Source organism: Sorex araneus, chromosome 1 (assembly GCF_027595985.1).
Source record: "Sorex araneus isolate mSorAra2 chromosome 1, mSorAra2.pri, whole genome shotgun sequence".
Lineage (NCBI taxonomy): Eukaryota > Metazoa > Chordata > Mammalia > Eulipotyphla > Soricidae > Sorex > Sorex araneus.
The window spans coordinates 100,388,034-100,411,836 of NC_073302.1; the positions used below are offsets into that span (position 1 = coordinate 100,388,034).

A 23,803-nucleotide genomic window follows, 5' to 3' on the forward strand; every position below is an offset into this window, starting at 1 on the left:
CAACGTGTTTAACTGTAATACCTACTTTTCCCTTTTGGCTCACTTAGAAGTCCAACGTAAATAAAGAAACAAATCCTCTGGGGTGGCCCTGGTGTTGGAACTTCGTATGTATGAAATAATCATTAGTATTATTATAGGTCATGGTACCTGAATAAGAATGAATGAAAGAAAGAAAAGAAATAAATTCCAACCTTTTTAATAAGTTAAACTCCCACACATACGGAAGGGGGAGATAAATTCACATTATCCATCCCAAGTAGTGGCATCTTGTGATCACAGGAAACAAAGCAGTGTTTCCTGTGATCTGGATGAGAAAAAGTGCACGGTGACACTGACATGGAGTTGATGATGACATGGAGTTAGAATGTCCTTGGGTCAGAAGTGTGTGACCCAACTTGATGCAGCTGTTTGGATCGACGGTAGGAGGGACGCAATCTTCAGGGCCAGCAGACGGTCCAAGAATGCCAACAGGCGAACGGTTGAATGGGAAATAATTGCAACCGTTTTGTAACTGTGTATCTCATGGCCACTCCGTTTGGGAAATAAATCATAACTAATAAAATAGGTCAATAAAAGAGCATCCAAGAATTTTGTTAGGTGGGAACAGAAGCAGCACAAAGGCAGCCACCCGCCCGCTCCAGAGACTGCACTGGAGGAGGATGGATGAAATACTCTGGTTACTTGACTAATAACTGTTGGTTTTTTTTTTAATATCAAGGGTAACACTATATTATGCCAAATGAGCAAATTTTGTGAAGAAGAGTAATATTTTTTGAAGGAAGTTTAGAGAAATATGAGGAGAGAGGAAGAGAGATCCGCATTCCAGAGAGAACACGGGCTCCTCCGGGGTGGGGGGTGGTACAAAGGCCCCGGATGGTCCTAAGTATAAGAATGCAGAACTGTGGACAACGGGAAGATATGCCTAAAAAGAGGTGATTCATTTAAAAATTAAATTAAGGGGCTAGAGTGATGGCACAGTGGGGAGGGCGTTTACCTTGCACTCGGCCCACCCGGGTTCGATTCCCATCATCCCATATGGTCCCCCGAGCACCACCAGGAGTAATTCCTGAGTGCAGAGCCAGGAGTAACCCCTGAGCATTGCTGGGTGTGACCCAGAAAGAAAAAAAAATTAAGTACCTGAATGTACTCTCAGTAAACAAGCCCACGATTTCTTAGAATCTTTTTTTTTTTTTCTGGAGCAGAGGGAATACTACTAGATTTTATTGAGAACAGTGAGAGATATTCTGAAACTCCACTCAAGAGAATCGGAGTGAGTTGAGGTCAGAGGGAGGGGAGCCAGTCTGCTATTTCTCAGTTCCTGGACACGGTTACAGGAAGTGGCATTTCCTTTGTGGTTATTTGCTGAAGGGGTGGATGGCTTGCCGTGTGTTAATGCAGGGCTCTCTGGGAAAAACAATCTTGGTTCAAAATGCTCTTCCTTGTCACTCCAGCTCGTGGTGGAGATGTGATTAGACAATGATTATGTTTTATCTTTATTTATTTATTTGTTTTTGCTTTTTGTGTCACACCCGGCGATGCACAGGGGTTACTCCTGGCTCTGCACTCAGGAATTACCCCTGGTGGTGTTCAGGGGAACCTATGGAATGCTGAGAATCGAACCCGGATCAGCCACATGCAAGGCAAACACCCTATTCGCTGTGCTATTGCTCCAGCCCCATGATTATGTTTTAAAATCTTTAAATCTTTAAAATCTTCTCGGTCACAAATCTGGCAAAATCTGGATGAGTTGAAGTTCCCGCCTCAGAGTTTAATGACCAGTCAGGTTTAACGAGAGTCTTTGTTTTTGAGCCAGAGTCGTGTTAGCTCCAGGCTGGGTCCCCGACTGCTTCTTCCAGCCTCTGGTGCAGAAGCTGGTGATGGGATGGCTCAGAGGCAAATGTCATTTTCATTCCGTCGGTTCCCATGAGCTCCTGGGACGCCGTAGCTACAGCACGTCCTGAGGGCTCCCTGGTTCTTTCTCGGTCACCCACATCCTTGGGGGGTGAGGCCCCAGACGCCAGCCCAGCCTTCCAGCCGCACCCGTGACGAGTGCCGTGAGGAATGCTCTGTGGTCCTCCCCGTGTGCCCCTGGGGCTCCCCAGGACCTGCCCCTGGACCGCGGCGACAGTGCTCTCTGAAGGGGCCAGGAGGTGGGTCAGTCAGGAGTGCGTGAGCAACACTCAGTCACGCCAGCTCCTGGGGAAACGCCCCCCACTCTCTCCCCAGCTCCTCCACAGGCACGTGCCTGCCCCCTGTGGCTCTGCCAGCCCTGAGCAGGTGGGGGGCAGCTGTGGTGACTCCCCTCAAGATGCTCACCTAGCCTGACCCACACAGCCTGCTGTCTTGTGGAAATTTCCCAGTGCCACCAAGACGATGTACCCTGGCGTTGGGTCCTGGAGATGGTCCCCTAGCCCAGCGAGCATGGGGGGGACACAGCCTCCCCTTAGCCCCTTCTGTATCGTCACTTAACTCACTGGGGTGGGGGCAAGAATCATAATGAAATACAAAGAAAGGGACTCGAATGGTGGTCCAGTGGGAAGGCGCTTGCCTTGCATGTGGCCAACCCATTTTCGATCCCCAACACCCCATAGGGTTCCTGATGAATATAAATGTTCAACAATTTTTTGTGTGTGCTACTTTTCCCGGAAAAAAGTAATTGCCTATTTTCCTTGAAAAGAATAGAAAAGTATCCCTCGGACATAAGTACTTATTAAAACTGTAATACTGTGCGTCCTCTGCTTACTGAATTTCAGAATTTAGAGATCAAAAACCAAGAAAAGCTCATGCTGCCTTTTCTTCGTGTTCTTCCAGTAGTTTCTTACAGACGGCACATGACGGGGGCTGCGGCCTCGAGTCCATTTTCATGATAGGCCATAGAGGGAGCTTCAGCTTCTTCCATTTGTGACATCTTTTCTGCCCAGGAAATGTTTCTGCTACCCCAGGTTCGATGTACTAAGCAGGTATTTACTGATAGTGAAACATTAGGAAACACATGCCAAAGTTCATTCAGCTGCAGCCCACAGAGTGAGAATGTAGGGGCCGGAATCACTAAAGATTATTGGGTAAAAGGCAAGGCAGTGCTCACCGGAGAGGTCGGAATATTGGAAAATACTCGCCTCTCCGGTGCAGGAAACACGGAGTATGGATCCAACTTTCCAGGAATTCACAAAGCCTTCGTGTCACCGCACGAAGGAACACACAGGCAAGAATGCGCCTGCCTTGGAATGGCCCCGGTTTCTGTCACATCCTGTCTCCCAGATCCGGGGGTGTGTGCAGGTGCACAGGGACACCCTCTGTCCTTCTTCCCTCTCCGAGTTGCGTCATGAGGCCTGGAAGGGGACCGAGTCGGTCACCGCGTCTCGAAGCTCACCTCTCCCCCCGGCCCCCTGGAGCTGGGCTCTCGCTGGCTGGCCCCCTCCCCCCTGATCCCCGCTGGAGTCTGCGGTGCGTCCCGAGGTGACTGCGCGTGACCTCGGGGCCTCTGCTCTGCCCTGCCCAGGAGCGGCTGCTGCTGTCGCTGCTCCCGGCCCACATAGCCATGGAGATGAAGGCTGAGATCATCCAGCGGCTGCAGGGCCCCAAGGCCGGCCAGATGGAGAACACCAACAACTTCCACAACCTCTACGTCAAGCGGCACACCAACGTGAGGTAGGCTTGCTCGGGGGGGGGGGGGCGGCGGGGAGCACAGGCCCCCTGGGTGGGGGGATATCGCGTTCCGTCTCCCTTTTAACAGTCAGGCCGCTGCCCGTAGAGCATCTCCCTCTTCACCCCCTGTGGCTTGGGGGCCCTCCCAGAGAAAGCAGAAAATAGGGCCCCCTTTCCCTGTCGCATTGAGACTTCCTGCCGGACACGGCTTCCATGGCCAGCGGTCAGCCACAGAAGGACCGTGGCGGGGAGGCGGGGGCTGGAAGGTCCTTCCAACTTTTTCTCTGGACGTCTTCGAAACGTCAGGATTTGGCTTTTATTTTGCTCCTTTTACTTTAGGAGTTACTATACCACAAATCCTGGCCTCTTGGAGCACGTCCATCCGCCCTGAGGGCCACTCGGGCCTGGGGGCCCAGGGCCGCCCTCAGGGAGGGGAGGGGACATGGAGGAGGAACACGACTGAGATTTTTTTTTTCATCTCCCATTTTAAAATTGTAGCTGAGGGGCTGGAGCGATAGCACAGCGGGGAGGGCGTTTGCCTTGCACGTGGCCGACCCGGGTTCGAATCCCAGCATCCTACATGGTCCCCTGAGTACCGCCAGGGGTGATTCCTTAGTGCATGAGCCTGGAGTGACCCCTGTGCATCGCCGGGTGTGACCCAAAAAAAACAATAAATAAATAAATAAAAATAAATAAAATAAAATTGTACCTGGGGATGCTTGACAACGTGTTCCCATAGCCTGCCTCTATTTAGGGGGATTGCATCTTCCCATGAAAGTATAAACGTAAAGTGAGAAGTTTTGTTTTCCTGTCGGGTCTCCGAGGACAGTCCGTCCACTCCTGGCAATGTCCCGCCACCGGGGTGAGGGTGGAGGGCGCAGGGCAGGGATTTCAGGGAACCCCCCCCCCAGCCATGCCCGGGGCCCTGCAGGGCTTCCCCAACGCTCAGGGGACCCTGTGGTCCGGGAACCACAGAATCAGGCACAGGCCGGGCCGGTGGCGTCACCCTTACGTGCCCAGCCCGGGCTCCACCCTCCGTGGGAGAAGCTCCTTCCTTGCCTCCCAGCATGCATGTGCCGAGCTGTCCGCCTGTCCGTCCTGCAGCATCCTGTACGCGGACATTGTGGGCTTCACGCGGCTGGCCAGCGACTGCTCCCCGGGGGAGCTGGTCCACATGCTGAACGAACTCTTCGGGAAGTTCGACCAGATCGCAAAGGTGAGTCTCGGGCCACTCCCGTCCGCAGCCCCTCTCTCCGGGCGTCCCCTCGGGAGGGTGCAGGATTCCGTTAGCGGAAGCAAGAGGCTTTTTCTCGAATGACACCTAGAAAGGTGTGAGCAAGAGAGGAGGAGAGGAGGGTGTGTCTGTGGGAACAGAGCTCGGAAGAGACCAAGAGACAAGGACGCGAGACATGTGCAGGGGGGCCCGGGCTTGAGGCCTCGAGCCTGGACGTGTGAGTTCTCCACTTCCCCTTTCCCGGCCCCTGGCTGAACATTCAGATCGGAAGCCGTGGCGTGACTCTCCCTCGGGTACTTACTCAGGGGCCCGGGAGCACTGTTTGCCTCGCGGTACTTGTTTTCCACCATGGGTCTCTCCCCATGAAGTACTTGTACTTAATCTTTTCAGTCGTTCCAACGAAACAGGAGTAACCCTGAGCGCCACCAGACGCTTAGGAATATTGTTTGTATTTTGAAGACCAGGTTTCGTTGCAGTTGGCTACGAGGTAGGCGCCCTGGTGAGCCCCTCCAAGGGGCAGAGCTGGCTCCAGAGCCGTGGCCTTGGGTCCACCCCACTGGGAGACGGGACTCTCCTCGCTGGGGGTTGAGAGACTCATTAAAGGGGGGCAGAGAGAGACCAGGGGGAAGGTGCTTGCCTGGAGTGTATCCCCAGGCTCGTACGGTCCCGGCCCTGCCAGGAGTGATCCCTGAGCACAGAGCCAGGAGCAAGCCCTAGGCACCGCCAGGCATGGCCCCAAATCAAGTAATGATAATATAAAACTTAGGAAAATAGCACCCCGCTTCTTTCCCTTTCTACCCCAGGGCGGGTAGAGATGGGGTAACGGCACAGGGAATCTGGCCCTCGGGCGCCGTGTTGCAGCACTGCACAAATTAGACAGTCCTATCGGCGTAATTGTCAACAACAGTGATAAATAACACTTTAGTTGGTGACAGGATCTTTCTGCCGACACATAAATATAAAAGATTTTATCTGTAAAGTAATAAATGGATATTGATGCCTGTGAACGCAGCGAATCCCCACGTTGTAAACAGACCAGCTAAGGAAAATAATGAATCTTACTTTACAGCGCTGACCAGGGTCAGAATTAAGTTTTAACTGACTTGCTGAGGGGTGGTTTAATATATGGTGGAGACGGTTGTCCGATGCGGCCTGTCTGCAGGTAAAAACCTGTTTCCGCTTTAAAATAATGAAGAGCAATGTGAGCATCAAAGGAAATCGCTGAGATTTTAATTAGAGTCCCCTCATCATTTCCTAGCTTGGGAGATCCCCTTGCTCTTAAGGATGTTCTGTGTCGTTATCAGTACTTGGGGACATTCAGGCTGGAGAGAGTGAGACTTTGTGCTTTTCTGCTAACACTGTGTCAGTCATTCATCAGAGGATCCCAAACCCATTTGGCCTAGAGCCTCCTTATCAGAAAATAATAAATCGTTTAGTCCCTCTCTGAAAATTTACCTAGTTTAAGCAAACAAGAGGGTGACCCCCGATTGCACCCAAGGCTATTGCTACTCCCCCCACATCATCTCAGCACCTTGGGTGGGGGTCAGTATTGTCCACTTTGGAAAATGCTCTAGAACCTTCTCTTTGCTTTCCCTTCATTCCCCTAACTTACTCTTCCTGCTTCGGCAAGCGGGAATGGGGAATGGTTCTTTTTCACTGAGTCCCGGCGCAGACGTCAACTGCTTCTCGTTTTTCCTCCCACAAAACCCCTGTGCGTGAAGACTCGGCCAGAAGAGTCTGTGGCTGATGCGTTTCAGCCTGTCTACATCGTGACTTCAGTTCTTACTCAACCAGGGCTCTGTGCTTCCTCTTGTAGGAGAATGAGTGCATGAGAATAAAGATCCTGGGAGACTGCTACTACTGCGTGTCGGGGCTCCCCATCTCTCTCCCCAACCACGCCAAGAACTGTGTCAAGATGGGCTTGGACATGTGTGAAGCCATTAAGTGAGTATCCATGCACGAGATCTTTTTAGCTGTTTGTTTTCAGTCATCACTTCATGGTTCTCTTTATCCTTCTACCAACCTGTGCAACATCCAGAACAGTAGGACAGCAAGTCAGGCACTTGCCTTTCGCACAGCAGACCCGGGTTCAATCCCTGGCACTCCACATGGTCCCAGAGCCGTCCAGGAGTGATCCGTGAGCACAGAGCCGGGAGTAAGTAACCCCTGAGTACAGCGAGGTGGGGCCCAAAAATAACAGACATAAATGGAAATGGAAATGCACAAAGACCAGATATGTCTTCTACTACTAGCCATAGATTACAGCAAAACTGAATTAGACATTTGGGAAATGATGTTGGATTCAAAAGTAATTTATTTATTTCATTTCTTTTTAAATGTTTATTTTTGAGAAGCATAAGGCTCACCATCCTTCCTTGAACCCCACCTTTTATCCCCTCCTCTGTATTCACTGATTTATTTTTATTGTTTTTGTTTATTAATCATTTTTATATCTTATTAAAATCGGAGTCACTCTCTTTGTTATTTGCATATAGGAATTCGATAGAGTTTGTATATTGGTTTTATAAAATCCACTCGGTGGTATGCATTTATAATTTCCAACGGCCTTTTGGTGGAGTCGTTAGGGTCATGTATGATCATACATGATCATAAATAATCTATAAATCTAGCTCCTCTGACTTCATCTTCATTCCTCTCACTTCTGTCTTTGTCTTCGTGCTCTTCCTAGAACACTTAAACTAAACCAAGTCCAAGTGGTGAGAATAGACAACTTTCTCATTTTGTTCATTTTAAAGAAGAGCCTTTGACTTTTTTACCATTGACTAGGAAACTCATTCTGGGTTTATATTACTCTTATTATATTGCGATTTCTTCCTCATACCCTGACTTTATTGAGAGTTCTTGTCATGACTGCAAAATCAACTGCTTTCTCAGCATCTTTTGATATTGTACGATATTATCATTCACCTTTCCAATAACATTACATGAGCTGAGTCACATAGATTGAACCACCTTTGCATCCTGGAAATAAACCCCACTTGGTCATGAGGCATGATCCTTTAGGTACATTTTTTATTTCAATTTCTAATAATTTTTCAGACTATTTCACATCTTTGGTCATTAGAGATAATGTTCTCTATTTCTTTTTGTGGTATTCTTATCTGGATTTGGTAGCAGGATAATGTTAACCTCCTAAAATGTCTGGAAAGCATGTTTTTTATTTCTCAGCATTTTAGAAGACTGAGAAGAATAGGCCTAAATTCTTCTTGAAATTTTGGTGAAATGTACCGGGGAAGCCATGTGGTGAACCCTCTGCTTTATTGGAGGGTCTTTTTTTTTTTTTTAAATTTATTTATTTTTAATTAGAGAATCACCGTGAGGGTACAGTTACAGATTTATACACTTTTGTGCTTATACTTCCCTCATACAAAGTTTGGGAACCCATCCCTTCACCAGTGCCCATTCTCCACCACCCGTAAACCCAGTGTCCCTCCCACCCTCCCCAATCCCATCTCCCCCCCACCCCACCCTGCCACTGTGGCAAGGCATTCCCTTCTGTTTTCTCTCTCTAATTAGCTGTTGTGGTTTGCAATAAAGGTGTTGAGTGGCCGCTATGCTCAGTCTCTAGCCCTCATTCAGCCCGCAACTCCCTTCCCCCACATGGCCTTCGACTACAATGTAGTTGGTGATCGCTTCTCTGAGTTGACCTTTCCCCGGAACGTGAGGCCAGCCTCGAAGCCATGGAGTCAACCTCCTGGTACTTATTTCTACAGTTCTTGGGTGTTAGTCTCCCACTCTGTTATTCTATATACCATAGATGAGTGCAATCTTTCTATGTCTGTCTCTCTCTTTCTGACTCATTTCACTCAGCATGAAACTTTTCATGCCCATCCACTTGACTACAAAATTCTTGACCTCCTTTTTTCTAACAGCTGCATAGTATTATTGGAGGGTCTTTATTACTGTTTCCAGTCTCTGTCGGTTACTGGATCTCCTTGTTTTTTCTATTCCCTCTTGTTTCCGTTTTGGTAGACTATACTTTTCTGAAAATGTACCAATTTCTTCAAGATGATTAAAGTTTATTGCCACATTCTTGTGGGTCTTAAATTCCTTTGTCTCTTTTGGCTGCTGGTTGTGTGATCGCTCCTCTTTCATTTCTGATCCCTTATTCATGTTTGCTCTCTTTCTTAAAAGGCTGGCTAAAGGTTTAGCGATTTTATCTATCTCTTCAAGAAACCAGCTCCTAGTTTTATTAATATTTTGTAATTTGGGGGGGTTCCATTTCGTGTCTTTCCCTCTGCTTTATTTTTTATTTGTTCTGGTTAAGGTCAGGCTGGACAGGGCTATGGACATCCATGGTCTTGGCACACACAATCACTGCACCACCACCAAGTGTCCGCTCTGATTTTCATAACTGCACCACCACCAAGTGTCCGCTCTGATTTTCATAACTGCACCACCACCAAGTGTCTGCTCTGATTTTCATAATCTCCGTCCTTCTACTTGGGTTTGTTTGTTGTTCTTTTACCTGTTGCTTTAGGTGTGGGCTTAAATTGTTTTGGTGTGATTTTCCTTGTGGGTGTATGAAGGACTCTGTCTTGGTGATTAGCCTTCTTCTTCGTACTACTCGCCACTTCTCGGAGGTTCTGACAATAACTTATTTTCATTTTTGTTTCCAGAGATTTTTTTTTTGCTGCCTGACATTACTCCCTCATTCACTTACTGAGAAGCATCTTCTTTAGTCTCACATATTTAAGTTTTTTCAGGTTTTCTTTTTGTAGTTGATTTCTAATTTCATAGCATTATAATCAGGAAAAGTACTTGATAAAATTCCAATCCTCATACATTTCTTGATAACTGTTTTGTGTCCTAGCATATGGTCAGCCTTTGAAAATGTTCCAAATGCACTTGAGGAAAAAATGTAAATTTAGCTATTTGGGGGTGAAATGTCTCTAACTGATGTATTAAGCCCATCTGGTTTATTTCATCAACTAATCCTACTATATTTTTGTTTATTTTCTATTTAGTTGACACATGGGGAGATACGCTTTTCTTTGTTTCAAAGGTTTTTTTAAAAAGTGTTATATATCTTAAGGACAAAAGTCCATGTTCTTGTCATCACAACTTATATAGAATAATATAACTGTATTCAAATCTAAGCACAAAAGTAATTTATAAAATCATGTAAATAATGCAGAAATCCAGCCCAGAGTTCCTTCATCTAGTGAAAATTCCTAAGCCATTTACTTTCAGTTTGTATCTATATGTTCTGCATTTTTTTACTATCTCTTTTGTTGTAATGAAGTAGATTTTCCTCCTTTGAATAATGTTATCCTTGCAGTTGACAAGTAGAAGTAAAACATAAGGTACAAAGTTAATTTTGATTACCAGTCTCTAATTTTTTTTTTTTAAGTAATGCTCTTTATCGCCATCCAGATAGTCTTGCAATGGATCCAAGCTCGTTTGTTAATTCCATGACAGGAAAATGTTAGTTTCTTTCCATTTTCTGTCTGCTTTGGGTTGAAACAAGATAGGAATCCCCCTTGGCCGCTCTGACGCCTGGTCTCAGAGCTAGAAGAAAGGTGACTCTGTGCACTGGTTCTCAGCGGACCTTCCTGTCCCGCCCAGGCCAGAGGGGGAACTGCCCGAAGCCCCCGCTGGCTCTGAGAGCACCGACAGTTCCATACTCGAATCGGCCGTAGCAGTTTCACAGGCCACTGTGGGCACATCAGGGAACAGGGAACGAGTGAATCCAGTGAGTTGAGGCAAGAATCAAGGTGCGGGCTGGAGGGGAGGGGGTTCTGCTTCTTTCTGACAGGATGTACATTGCCTGGAAAAGCGTCCAGTCATCCCTGCTCCCTCCTGCAGATAAGCCATTTATCTTCATTTCGAAATAGTTATTTGCAGCGCTACGGGGCTGGAGGGAACGGAATCCAATCAGTGTGGTTTACAGATGTTCTTTCTCTTGCCAGTGGTGTAGGTCATGTGTTTATGACCGTGTTGGCGTTGACGTCTTGGTGGATGCAGTACACTCACCACCAGCGAAGTGTCCCCGCCCCCGCCCCGTGTCCCCTCACCCTCCCACTCCCCCTAATGCGGGGCTCTCAGTTTGTCCTCTCGGCTCTCGGACCCGGGTTGTGAACAGGAGTACTGTCTCCAGAGGGACTCCTCTGCGTGAGCCCACCTCAGGCTCAGCCTCCCTCTTTCTTGTGTCGCCTATTGGACCCTGCTTCAGCTCTCTCCAGCGTGCAGCAAACGGCGTGACTTCATTATTGTCCCCTTGCTGCATGGTGCCCTGCTGGGTTGATAGGCCACAGCCTCTTTCCCCACTCACCTGTTGTCTGGGCCGTCTGGCTTCTGGCTCATCTCCAGTGCTCTGGACATGGACGGGGCTGGGGAGGGAAGGTGGCAGAGGGTGGCAGCAGGCCAGAGCTGGCAGAGCTGGCGGCTTTCTCGGTGATGGGTCAGAGAATGTCTGCGTGACTGACAGCACATGCCTGTGAAGTGCTTCCTCTTAAAAACAGCGGGGAGGGCGTTTGCCTTGCACACAGCCGACCTAGGTTCGACCCCCCGCATCCCATAGGGTCCCCAAACACCGCCAGGAGTGATTCCTGAGTGCAGAGCCCGGAGGAACCCCTGAGCATCACTGGGTGTGACCCCCCCAAACAAAGAATAGCTTCAGGTGGGACCAAACTGGCACCCACCAGAGAGGGCCTTGTGTGGTTGCCACAGCACCCGCGGGCTCCGAATTAGCGCAGCTCTGGGTGCCGTGTCAGCGGGAGTTAACGTGAGTGGGCAGGGCTCTCCGGGCCCAACTGGGCTCTACTGCAGAGCACTGGTCTGGGACTAAGCGGGCTCCCGGGCTCTCCCACAGCCGGCCACTGGCAGGGCGTCCCCCAAACCCTCTCTTCCCGGGTCACTGCCACCACAGCACACTATGGAGGCAAACCTCCCCGAGCACCCGCTGTCCAGAGACCGAGGACAGGCCCGTGTCCCGGGGCAGGGTGGCCAGACTGGCAGCTACGGGCCGTCCAGAGTGCCCAGGCGGGCAGTGGCCCACGCCAGCCTCTGTCCTGGTGCCCACCAGGGACACGACTGCCGCTCCCACTGGGGCCCGCGGAGAGTCAACCTGGACTCAAGGGCGAGGGCAGCAGCAGCCTGATTCAGGGTGCCCTCGGTCTCCCTGATACCCCCACATTGCCACAAGGCCTCTGACCAGATTCCAACCACTCAGGACCAAGTTTTCCGAGAAACTAAACCTCCATAATTTAGGTATGTGGGAGCCACGCCCACAAGCCACCTCCAGCTCAGCCATGCAGGCTCACTTACTGGCCTTGCTCCGGAAACCCAGAGATAATCTCGGAAGAGATGGGAGACCACAGTTAACCTCAGGCCTGTGCCAGCTTGAGCAGGCCGGGATAGACCAGAGCGCGGAGGGTTTGCCCGGTGCCCGCCCCAGCAGAACCCCCGGCAGCTGCTCCCTCACACAGTCCACGTTGCCGCACGCCCCTGGCCGGACAGACCTGTCCATCTGAGGACAGGTCTCGCCAAGATATGAATCTGCTGAAAATTCAGGTGTGCGGGTTTTGCGGCTGAAATCTCCGGGCTTTCTTAAAGTCGGGAGGGGCTACCTCCCCCCCACCTCCCGATACCTCCAGGTTCCCCACACACAAAGGTGCCACCCACTTAAGAAGAAAAGCTGGTTCAGTAAAAATACTGAACACCCTGAACAAGCACGATGACTTCTCAGCACCCGTATTGCAAACCATAATGCACGAAAGGAGAAAGCAAAAGAAAGGTGCCTGCCATAGAGGCAGATGAGGGGCGGGGGGGGGGGGGGGCGGTGAATCAGTAGGGCAGGTGGTGGGCGGGATCAGTAGGGCAGGTGGTGGGCGGGAAACTGGAGACATTGGTGGTGGAAAATGTGCACGGGTGGAGGAACAGGTCTTAGAACATTGTTTGACTGAAAGCCAATCATGAACAGCTTTGTAACTGTATCTCACGGGGATTCCCTAAATAAGAAAGTAAGTAAATAAACAAAGGTGAAAACTTGCACCCAGAGGCTGCACAGGGCTTGGTGTCAAACGTGAGGTGAAATGGCCTCCATGAACCAGTCTTGGGAAGGACAAAACTGGGCATATTAATAACCCACTTCAGTAATCAATCCATCCTTCTGCAGAAGCTTAATTTCTGCTTTAGAAACAACAGTTTTCCAGTACCGCCATGTTTATGTTATTCTGTGTGTTAGAGAACCTTTAGGGGGAAAAAATCCACTTACTACACTCTTTTGTCACCAGCCCACAAGCAGTGTGAGGTGTAGTTCCTGTTACGTTTCTATTGTGGTGAGATATCCATGGACTTACTATAACGTGGCCCGATTTGAGTTCTTTGATGTGCACAACGAGATGCTTCCAAACTGTGGTCTGAACATCGTCCAAGTCTCCTTCGAGAACCTGCCCCTCCCCTCCAGAGCCACAGCAGAACTATCACCCAACACCTAACTGGCTCCCAGCACCCCCTCCTAAACCCTCCCCACCTTTTTCCCGCTCTCTGTCTCTCCAGATGGGTCTGTTCTGGGTGTTTCCTGTGTAAGTTTAGTCCCGCTTGTGTGTGTCGTAGGTTCATGTTTCAGAGTCCGTTCTCGGTGAGGCATGCGTTGGTGCTTGTGCTGGTCGGAGACACGCCACTGACCGGATAGACTGTTTCACCTGCCCCTTCTCTGTGTGTCTTGTGTTTCCAGAATGTCATGGAACTGGCAGATTTCTGGTGCATTTCAGACCTGTGCTTCGAACTAAACCTCCTGACCAGGCCTTGGCCTGCACCCTGGCCGTCAGCCTCTCCCTGGGTCCCCTCCCCCGTGTACCCTGTTGGAGGCGCATAGTTGTCAGAGCACTCCATAACAGGCCCCTGGGTTATGCCCCTCGCCCAGGGGAGGGCAGGGAAGGACAGGACATCGGAGCAAATTCCAGGGATTGGCTGTTCTTTCTCACCAACAAGTGAAAGCCACTTCCAGGCCGTTTAAAGGGACCAAGTCGGGTTTTGCAAATGCTTCTCGGTGTTTTCCACTCCATGTTGGCACCTCGTCCCTGGGCAGCCCAGACGCCAGGCTGAGAGGGCGACAGTGCACACCTGGGGCAAACCATGCTCACATGGGTCTCCTGTCCCGACAACAACTGTCCTTCGTCAAAGAAGTAATATTCAGGCCCTGATTTTCTAAGCGATGGAAGTTCCTCCTGTTCTAACGTGTCCACCTCCAAACAAACAAACACCGTTGTACCTACGGGGCTTGCAGACTGTTCTCCCCGTTCTGTGGGTGATGCAGCTTGTGTCTACCTGCAGAGAACCTGTAGCCATCGGGTCCCTTGGCCCTTTCTATTTTTTTTCCCCCTAAAACTGACACAAAAGACCTTGCTTAGGAAAGTCTGATCTGTGACCGTCAGTGCCTCTGCTGGCCTTGCTCTCTGCCCCTCAGGTCTGGGCAGGACAGCCCCTCAGGTGGAAACCGTTCTCTCGGGACACGAAGTCTTGAAAGCAACAGTGTTCCCTCACAGAGTTCTCAGGATCACCCCTTGCAGGGACCAAGTGCCGCAAACACCCTCCCGGTCTGACCCGAGGTAGGCAGTAGCTCGGAGTGGAGCGTCTGTGTGACACTCAGTCCTGAGCCCATAGAGGTCTCACCTCGTGGACCTGCAGGACCGAGCGAGGTGGGGCCCGCACTGGCCGGGAGGCAGAGAGAGCAGACCGGAAGCCCTCCTGGGCCAGCCAAACCACGTCACGTGGTGCCACCATCCTCTCAGGGCCGGAGCCAGTCCAGGAAGTAGGGACCGGAAGACGAAGCATCAGCCGTCAGCCCTCACGGCTGGCAGCAGCCGAGTGCCCAGGTGACCCCTGAGCCTCCGGAGGCACAGTGTGGGGGCAGGAGTGCAGGGTGCTGGTGGCCTCAGCCGCTTAGGAGCTGAACGGCCCTTTTGTTAAAACTTTTCATTGATTGAGGCTCCGACGTTTACAGTATTGGTTTTCTGTTTGTTTTTCTTTGAATCACCATGAGATAGAGCATCGCAGAGCTGCTCGTGATTGGGTTCCAGTCACACACTGCCCGACACCCGGCCCTCCACCTCTCAATGAGCACGGAATACGAGCACCACGCCCCTCCCCCAGAGACCCCAACACCCTCCCTTTCCTTTTTATTATGATTTTTTTATTTTATAAAGTAGTTCGCAATATTTCATTACATTTAATATTCCCACCACCCTGACACCTTCCCACCACCCTATTTTGGATGTTTCCATCCCGAACCCCAACCCCTGCCCCAGAGCAGAACCGAAATCATATATTTTTGTACTGTTTGTGATGAAAAACCATTGAAAATGCTACAAAAAAAAAATGTATCCTTACAGGAAAGAGGGTGAAGATTGTTGTATTTCACCTAGATCCAGAGTTCAGTGTTTTTCGATGATTTTTAATTAGTTTAATTAGTTAATTCGGTTCTTCTTCATGATGCCTTCTTCAGGCTTTTACCGAAGCACCTCTGGCTGGTGGAAGAAGGGCCACAATTGGGAAGCTTTTCTCGCGTGGCTCTTTGGCCTCTGTGGAAGTTGCAGTCGCTGTTCAGGCCACTGACAAATTGTTTTGTTCTCGTCGCAGTTGGCAGTATTCCGTGGGGACACAAACACCAGAATTGCAAAGGGTGCCTGTGATCGCTTCTGGCATTTCTGGGCCGTGTCACGTGATCTTAGCGCGGAGAGGCGGAGTCAGTGCCCACCTATGATGGGTGCTCAGCACACGTTGGCCAGGGCGGCCAGGCTCTGGTCAGGGTGGACCGGCCACGGGAGAAGGGCCTTTCTCTGGGCTTAGAGCAGCACTATGCCGTGGGCCACAGTACCGAGGGCTCCGGACCCGCCGGCCTTGCTGAGAGAGAATTCCCATCCGGTGACAGTGCTCGTCTTCCCTCCAGGAAAGTGAGGGACGCGACAGGTGTGGACATCAACATGCGTGTGGGCGTGCACTCCGGGAACGTGCTCTGCGGCGTGATCGGCCTGCAGAAGTGGCAGTACGACGTGTGGTCCCATGACGTCACCCTGGCCAACCACATGGAAGCCGGAGGGGTCCCCGGGTAAGACCTTGGGTTTCTCTCCTCGGCGGCTGCCTGGCTTGGCTGAAGGGTCGGTGGGCTCAGTGGTCAGTACTCCCTGCTTCCTCATCTGGTAGTGAGGTCACCCCTGCCTCGTGGCCTGCTCATGAATTACGTGAATTCTCGTGTCCTGGTTCCAACCCCGATGATGGTCCAAGGGAAGTCTCGTGGATCGCAGCTTCTGAATAAGAGAATCTTATTTAATTGCAAATTTATCAGTAGACACCTAGGCCAGGCTGCTCTCTGATGCAGTGTACACATGGTCTTCATGGCTGGCACCCTGAACCCAGTGTGGTTAAAAGGAGCAAGCCAGTGCCACCGGCTAGATGAGCCTTTTTCAAACAAGAGTAGCTCAAGGCAGGTGCTAGATTGTGAAGGCAGGAAAGCAGAGTGAGAAAGAAAATGTGCGCTTCCTGCTCCTCCCGCCCGTGCTCTCCCTGGAACACGCGTCTCACTGGCTGGCCTCGTGTTCCTGTGCTTGCTTATCTCCACTCTGGAAGAGCCTGTGTTCTCTCTTGAGTACACGCTTCTCCCTCTCCCTCCCCTCCTATCTTTCTAAAAATGTTTCAGTAAAAAACTACCTTGAGAAACAAGAACGGATGGAAGGAAAAGATAAAAAGAATAGAGGAAGGGAGGGAGGGAGGGAGGAGGGAGAAAAAGAGAGAGAGAGAAAGGAATAAAGAGAAAGAAGATGGAAGGAAAGAAGGAAGGGAGGGAAGGAGGGAGGGAGGGAGGGAGGGAGGGAGGGAGGCGGGCAGGCTGGGCAGACTGATACAGACAGGCCCAGTTTCCCAAATTTCCCATGGTATTTCCCTTTTCAAAAACTAAATCCCCACAGGCGTCCTCAGCCCGGTCAGGCATCCTTTGTTCTCCCTGCACCCCTGCCCTCCCCAGCGCAGTCCCAGAGCCCGGCTTACCAGCACATACTGATAGGCTCAGTCCCTTGTAGCACAGACGTGTTTCCTTCAGCGGGGAGGGAAAGTGCTAGATCTGCAACCACAAAGAACTAGCAGCTCCTCCTTCATACCTGCCCTCTCATGTCCTGCGTGTTTCTCTGTCATGGTTTCAGCCGAGTCCACATCTCATCTGTCACCCTGGAGCATTTGAACGGGGCTTATAAAGTGGAGGAAGGAGACGGTGACATCCGGGACCCGTATTTAAAACAGCATCTGGTGAAGACCTACTTCGTCATCAACCCCAAGGTGAGTGGCGGCAGGAGCCCAGCCAGCCTCTGGGCAGAAGGGAAAAGGGTGCAAGACTCTTGGCCCGCTGCCATCGGTCAGCAATCAGTGACATTCCTTGGCCCATCCCTGCCTCCTCAGTGACTTTAAACCCATGCCAATGAAATATAGAATGTCTTGTGATAGGAAGAGCAGCAAAACTAATACCTAGCCCTGTCACTGTCACTATCACTATCATCCTGTAGATCGTCGATTTGCTCTAGCAGACCCAATATCGTCCCAGCCCTGAGATTTTAGCAGCCTCTCTTTACTCATCCTTCCCAATGGTGCCCCATTAGAGGCTCTTTCAGGGTCAGTGGAATGAGACCCATCATTGTTACTGTATTTGGCATATGAATACACCACAGGGAGCTTGCCAGGTTCACTCATGAGGGCAAGAAGCCCTCGGTAGCTTTCCAGGTTCTCTGAGAGGGAGAACTAGGCTATAAGATGCCTTGTGACAGGAAAAGCAGCAAAAGTAACTCCTAGACTCAGTAAAAACAATGGAGATTGCAGCAGGCAGGAGAGGAATAGTTCCAGGGATGCTTTGGGGGTGGAGTTTGGTGGTAAGTGCTGTGGATCACAATATTGTAAATTAATGACAACTCCATTGTAAAAGGCAAAGTTTAAAAAGCATCCAAGTATTAGGAAGTATTAGGAAGTGAGTAGGAATTGTGTGTGAGGACTGTGGTGTATGAGAAACACGGCGGATGAGGAATACCGTGGATGAGGTGAATGAAGAATGTGGTCTGTGAGGAAGGTGTTGGATGAGGAAGGTGTTGGAGGAGGAATGTGGTGGAGGAGGAACATGGTGGATGAGGAACATGGTAGACAAGAGATGTGGTAGACAAGAGATGTGGTAGCTGAGAAATGTGTTAGACAAGGAATGTGGTCTGTGAGGAACATGGTGGATGAGGAGTGTGGTCTGTGAGGAAGGTAGTGGATGAGAAATGTGATCTAGAGAAATGTGGTCAATGAGGCACATGGTGGATGAGGAACATAGTGGATGAGGAATGTCTGTGAGGAACGTGGTTTGTGATGAATGTGATCTATGAGGAACATGGTCTGTGAGGAATGTCGTCTGTGAGGAACTTGGTCTATGAGGAATGTGGTCGATGAGGAATGTAGTGAATAAGGAACTTATTGGATGAGAAATATTTGTGAAGGACCTGGTCTGTGATGAATGTGGTCTATGAGGAACGTGGTCCATGAGGAATGTGGTCTGTGGGGAACAGAGTCTGTGAGGAATGTGCTCTGTGAGGAATGTGGTCCGTGAGGAATGTGGTCTGTGGGGAACAGAGTCTGTGAGGAATATGGTCTGTGTGGAGACCCCCAGCAGGGTATCTTCCCTCATGCTGCTCCTGTGTATCTCTCAGGAGACCAAGCCTAGCTACTAGGAAAGTCGGTAAAGACAACATGTAGGGCTCAAGAGCAAGTGCTCAGGGCACGGCACTTGCCTTGCATGCAGCCAGCCCAATTCTGTTCCTGGCACCATACGTGGTTCCCCCTGAACGCCACCAGCAGTCACCCCTGAGCATGGCCAGATATGGTCCCAAAACCAAAGAAAGGGAAAAGTATTTTTGTTCAGCCCTTCTGATGATGGGAGTCTAAGAGATGAAGTGACACGAGATGGGAAAGTTCAGCAGTCGTTCGTGAGGAGTAAGAGGTACTGACTCGGTCTGTGAGGGCCTGCCTGCGGGGGACCCCGTCACCCAGCACAAATGCCACGCATGGCAGAGGGCTGCCTTGAAGCATGGCTGGGCCAGAGCACTCCTCTCTGAGCAACTCCCAGGCCCCAACCAGATGAGCGTGTGTGCGGTTCCTTCACCCTCGGTGACCCCCGTTTCAGCTCCACTTCAGACGGGCTGGAGATGCGCGTGTGACCAGCAGGATGGACGGGGGTAGAGGGCGGGACGATGGGGATTTGCTAGGGGGCGGGGACAGTCCCACAGACGGACACTGTGTCCGGGCAGGTGAGAGCCAGGCACGTCGAGGCCACTTAGACACCAGCCCCCCATCCCGGTGACTGTCCGTTCCTTTAAGGAAAGCGTGAAACAGATCAGCTTCTTCAGCTCTAAGAATTTTCTTCCTACAAATTTCTGACATATTCCTACAAATTTTCTTCCTACAAATGTTATGAGTTTTTTTTTTTTTAACGAACTGTCCATTCCAGTCCGCTTCGCTTTAGGAGAGGAGTCGCCGGGCTCCCCCGGCCTGTCCAGCTCAGCAGCAGGAACTGGAGGAGAGACAGAGGCCAGGGAGGTGCCAGGAGCCCGCGCAGGGAGGGGCGGGTGCCCTTGGCCGCAGCAGGTGTAATGGTTTGTTTCTCTCCCCCAGGGAGAACGCCGGAGCCCCCAGCACCTCTTCAGGCCGCGGCACACGCTGGACGGGGCCAAAATGAGGGCGTCGGTGCGCATGACCCGGTACCTGGAGTCCTGGGGGGCGGCCAAGCCCTTCGCACACCTGCACCACAGAGACAGCATGACCACGGAGAACGGCAAGATCAGCACCACGGTGCGCACCCCGCCCCGGCTCCTCGAACAAACCTGCTGCTCTGCCCGGAGCTCAGGGCTCGGGCTCGGGGCTGACCCCAGAGAGGGTCTGCACGATCATAACCCAGGACGGTGATTTACGGCTGGCGGGGGTAACCGAGCACAGTGGACGTCAGCTAGGGAGCAGGAAGCCCCAGATCACAGCAAAAGAACAAAGCCCTGATGTCCCGGGGCCGGGCGGTGACGAGGACAGTCTATTATTCATGGCTCGTCTTTTCCACCCTCCTCCTCCAGTGGATAAGAAAGCCCCAGACTGTCACCAGAGAGACAGGCTGGGTCAGATGGTGGCAACCAGATAGGAACGAGGACTGCCCTTGAGAGGAGAGGAAGGGGCTGGAGCGATAGCACAGCGGGTAGGGCGTTTGCCTTGCACGCGGCCAACCCGGGTTCGAATCCCAGCATCCCATATGGTCCCCTGAGCACCGCCAGGGGTGATTCCTGAGTGCATGAGCCAGGAGTGACCCCTGTGCATCGCCAAGTGTGACCCAAAAAGAAAAAAAAAAAAAGAGAGAGAGAAGAGGAAAGCAAACACAGCTGGCACTGAGAATCGTCCCTGCAGCACTGTTAGCGGTTTTAAAACAATCTCAGAGAGCAGCTTCACACACAACGGCCTTAACTATTATAGGGGGTGCGGCTGACATTTAAGCAGAGAATGCAGTATGATCCTCTGTTGTCAAGTAGAAGGGTCCTCTTCCTGTCCCCCCACCCCTGGCGTGTCCCAGTGAAACCCCAAATTCAAGAGGGAAGGGGACCGTCATGTTTGTCTTGACTTAGATTGTTTTTCTCAGATGCCCCCCTTTTTTTTTCAACTGAAAAACAAAAGTCAACAGAACATCCTGATCACCAGGTAGTCACTAAAGAAGATTGTGCCTCGAGGGGTTCGCACTCAGGTTGGACGTAAGAACACGTGCAGAACCCAAAGAAACAAGATCAGGTTGAGCGCAGGCAGGATCCTGAGGAAGATGCTGTGGAGAGAGTCTCTGGGTGGGGGATGGTCGCTGGAACATGGGGGACATCTCAGAAAGGAGACAAGGGAACGGGGAGCAGAGGCAGCGGAGGGAAACCTAGCTGTCTCAAGAAGGAGTGGGTTTCGTGTCTTTCAGGGGAGGATGGGTGACAGGAGTGGCTGTGGCATCACCAGCACGAGGGAAGGGGAGAAGGAGGGATGGGTCCGTAGGAAAGAATGTGCAGTCGATCGAGTATGCTAGGAAGACGATAGGGAAACTTAAGCGAGGGAAGGAGGTGCTATGACTCATGCTTCAGGATAATCGAGCAAGAGTCCGTTGCCCCCGTGAGAAGGATATCGCCTTGGAAAAGAACTAGTGGAAACAGGGCTGGAGTAATAGTACTCCTCAGAGTACTTGTCTTTCACGCGGCTCACCCACTTTGATCCCCAGCATCCCCGCTGGTCCCCCAGGCACTGCCAGGAGTAAGAATTCGAACAGAGTGAGAAGCAAATTGAGGCTGTCCTTTGAAGGTAGAGAACAACTCCCTTGTGAGATGGGTGGTACAGAAATGGGAGTCACAGATGAGCCACGCTTTGGGGAGACGCCTCAGCGCAGAGGACGATGATGGTGCCATTTACTGACTTGGCAGAGTCTGGGCTGAAGTCAGGTGGTTAGGGGTGGAAGGTTCAAGAATCTGCCATAGTCTTGTTGACGTCTGGGTGCAGCTAGGAGACGGCCATGTGGACGGGCACGCCTAGAACTCCAGCGGGGAGAGGCCCAAACTGGATGGGCGTGAGAGAAACCTAGGTTTTCCGTACTTGAAAATGAGGAACCGGATGCAGGAAAGATCCAAAGGTAGTGCTGAGTCTTTGGGGCTTGTCAGCATTTAGATCTGGAGGGGAAAGTGCCCCCAAGAAGCTCTTCCCTGGTTGTCAGGGGATATCAAAGCTCTCACTAATCTCATTTTCCAAAAATTCGGGGGCAGGAGCAATAGGACAGTGGGTTGGGTGCTTGCTTTGCACACGGCTCACCCGGGTTCAATTCTCAGCATCCCACGTGGTCCTCCAAGAGGCACTGCCCCGTATGACCCAAACACTTAGAGAGAGAGAGAGAGAGAGAGAAAGAGAGAGAGAGAGAGAGAGAGAGAGAGAGAGAGAGAGAGAGAGAGAGAGAGAGAGAGAGAGAGAGAGAGAGATTTGTTTCGGAGCTATAGTTTGAGCTAATGGCTGATGACCCTGTCTCTCTCCTCTCCCTGAGATTTGCTCTACACCCGCACTGGGTGGTTCCTGAGCTCCTCCATGGACTGGTTTGGCGGTTGGCTGGCTTTCAGGATCACATCACATCACGATTTTCAGTGCTTTGCTTCTCCTGTGAAAGGCGCTTTCTTCCCCGGGTGTTTTACTTACTGAGTGTTTCACTCACCGAGTTTTCCTTGCTGAGTGTTGGACTCTTTCATTTCCTGTCAGTGTTCACTGTCCCGAGACTGACCGGTGCTGCCTCCTCCCCGTGGCAGCTGGGGCCTCAGCGGTGAGCTTGCAGAGCTTGAGTCTGTCTCGGAGGGCCCAGAGCGGTGACTGCCGAGAGCTGGGGGACCCTGTGGGGAAGGCCGGGGCATCCCTGTGTGCCCAGCGCCCTCACACCAGGACCGCTCGAACCCCCGCGCCCGGGCGGGGTAACCTGGTCATCTGACTGTGGGCGAGATCCGGCTCGGACAGCCAGTGGCAAATGTCGCTTCTTCGGTCTGACGCTTTATACGGACCCCGTTGGCTTTGGGAGCAGCAGAGGGAGAGCCGGGGGAGGCTGTTATTTTTACTTCATGTGATAAGACTTCAAATTCAATTATTTTTTTAAATGCCCCCCCTAAATATATGTCACTAACCTTGGGGATAAAGCAGCAAAAAAAGAAAAGTGCCATGTGGAGCCACTGTCTCCTAACTTTGACTTTCAATTCCAGAAGCGCATAAAAGTGAGCTTGTGGGCTTGAAGTCTAGAACGGAGCTCCTGGTGGCGGGACCCTCACCTTCTTCCCGCCCATTCTCCGCTCAGGAACTGTGGTGCCCATTCACTGATCTCTTCTTCTTGATCAATAATTCATGATTTCGCATACATAACTAAAGGAAGCATTTCCTTATTTTATTTTTATAACTGTTACACTTTATATAAATATATGTATATTTGAATTGTTTTTTATTTTCTTGATATAACATTGTTTTTTTTTAATTATTGTATTGAATAACCATGAATTTTTTTTTTTATTTTATTGGATCAGCATGAGATAGTTACAAGCTTTCATGTTTGGGTTACAATCACACAATGATCAAACACCCATCCCTCCACTAGTGCACATTCCCCACCACCAATATCCCAGGTATACCCCCCCTTTCCCACACTCCCCCTGCCTCCATGGCAGACAATATTCCCCATACTCTCTCTGTACTTTTGGGCATTATGGCTTGCAACACAGACACTGAGAGGTCATCATGTTTGGTCCATTATCTACTTTTGGCATGCATCTCCCATCCCAGCTGGTTCCTCCAGCCATCATTGTCTTAGTGATCCCTTCTCTATTCCATCTGCCTTCTCCCCTCCACTCATGAAGCAGGCTTCCAGCTATGGGGCAATCCTCCTGGCCCTTGTGTCTACTGTCCTTGGGTGTCAGCCTCACGTGATGCTACCCTACACTCCACAAATGAGTGTGGTCCTTCTCTGCCTGTCCCTCTCTTTCTGACTCATTTCACTTAGCACGATACTCTCCATGTCTATCCATTTATAAGCAAATTTCATGACTTCATCTCTCCTAACAGCTGCATAGTATTCCATTGTGTAGATGTACCAAAGTTTCTTTAACCAGTCATCTGTTCTTGGGCACTCGGGTTGTTTCCAGATTTTGGCTATTGTGAACAATGCTACAGTGAACATATAGGTACAGATGTCATTTCTCCTGTGCCTTTTTGCATCCTCGGGATATATTCCCAGAAGTATAACCTTGAATTCTAAAGTTACACGTGTTTGCGTTGCGTTTCAGGAGTACAGATGTTGCACACCAACCCTGTCTCGCGGTGTCCATCCCCACCCACCGACACCGCCTGTCTCCCTCCCGGCCCTCTCGTGGC

At 50.8% G+C, this 23,803-nt stretch overlaps 1 protein-coding gene across 3 annotated transcripts in view; it reads left to right on the forward strand.

Moving 5' to 3' along the window:
* Window positions 1–23,803, forward strand: part of ADCY2 (adenylate cyclase 2) — a 318,735-nt gene that overhangs the window by 218,452 nt on the left and 76,480 nt on the right. For all 3 annotated transcript variants that reach the window (XR_008627337.1, XM_055122120.1, XM_055122115.1), the window contains exons 5-10: window positions 3,500–3,648; window positions 4,750–4,861; window positions 6,696–6,823; window positions 15,795–15,953; window positions 17,041–17,173; window positions 19,529–19,705. Coding sequence is in view for 2 of the 3 variants with exons in the window: in XM_055122120.1 (XP_054978095.1) it covers window positions 3,500–3,648; window positions 4,750–4,861; window positions 6,696–6,823; window positions 15,795–15,953; window positions 17,041–17,173; window positions 19,529–19,705 (858 nt within the window). In the remaining variant the exon portion in view is untranslated. The remainder of the gene's footprint in view (window positions 1–3,499; window positions 3,649–4,749; window positions 4,862–6,695; window positions 6,824–15,794; window positions 15,954–17,040; window positions 17,174–19,528; window positions 19,706–23,803) is intronic.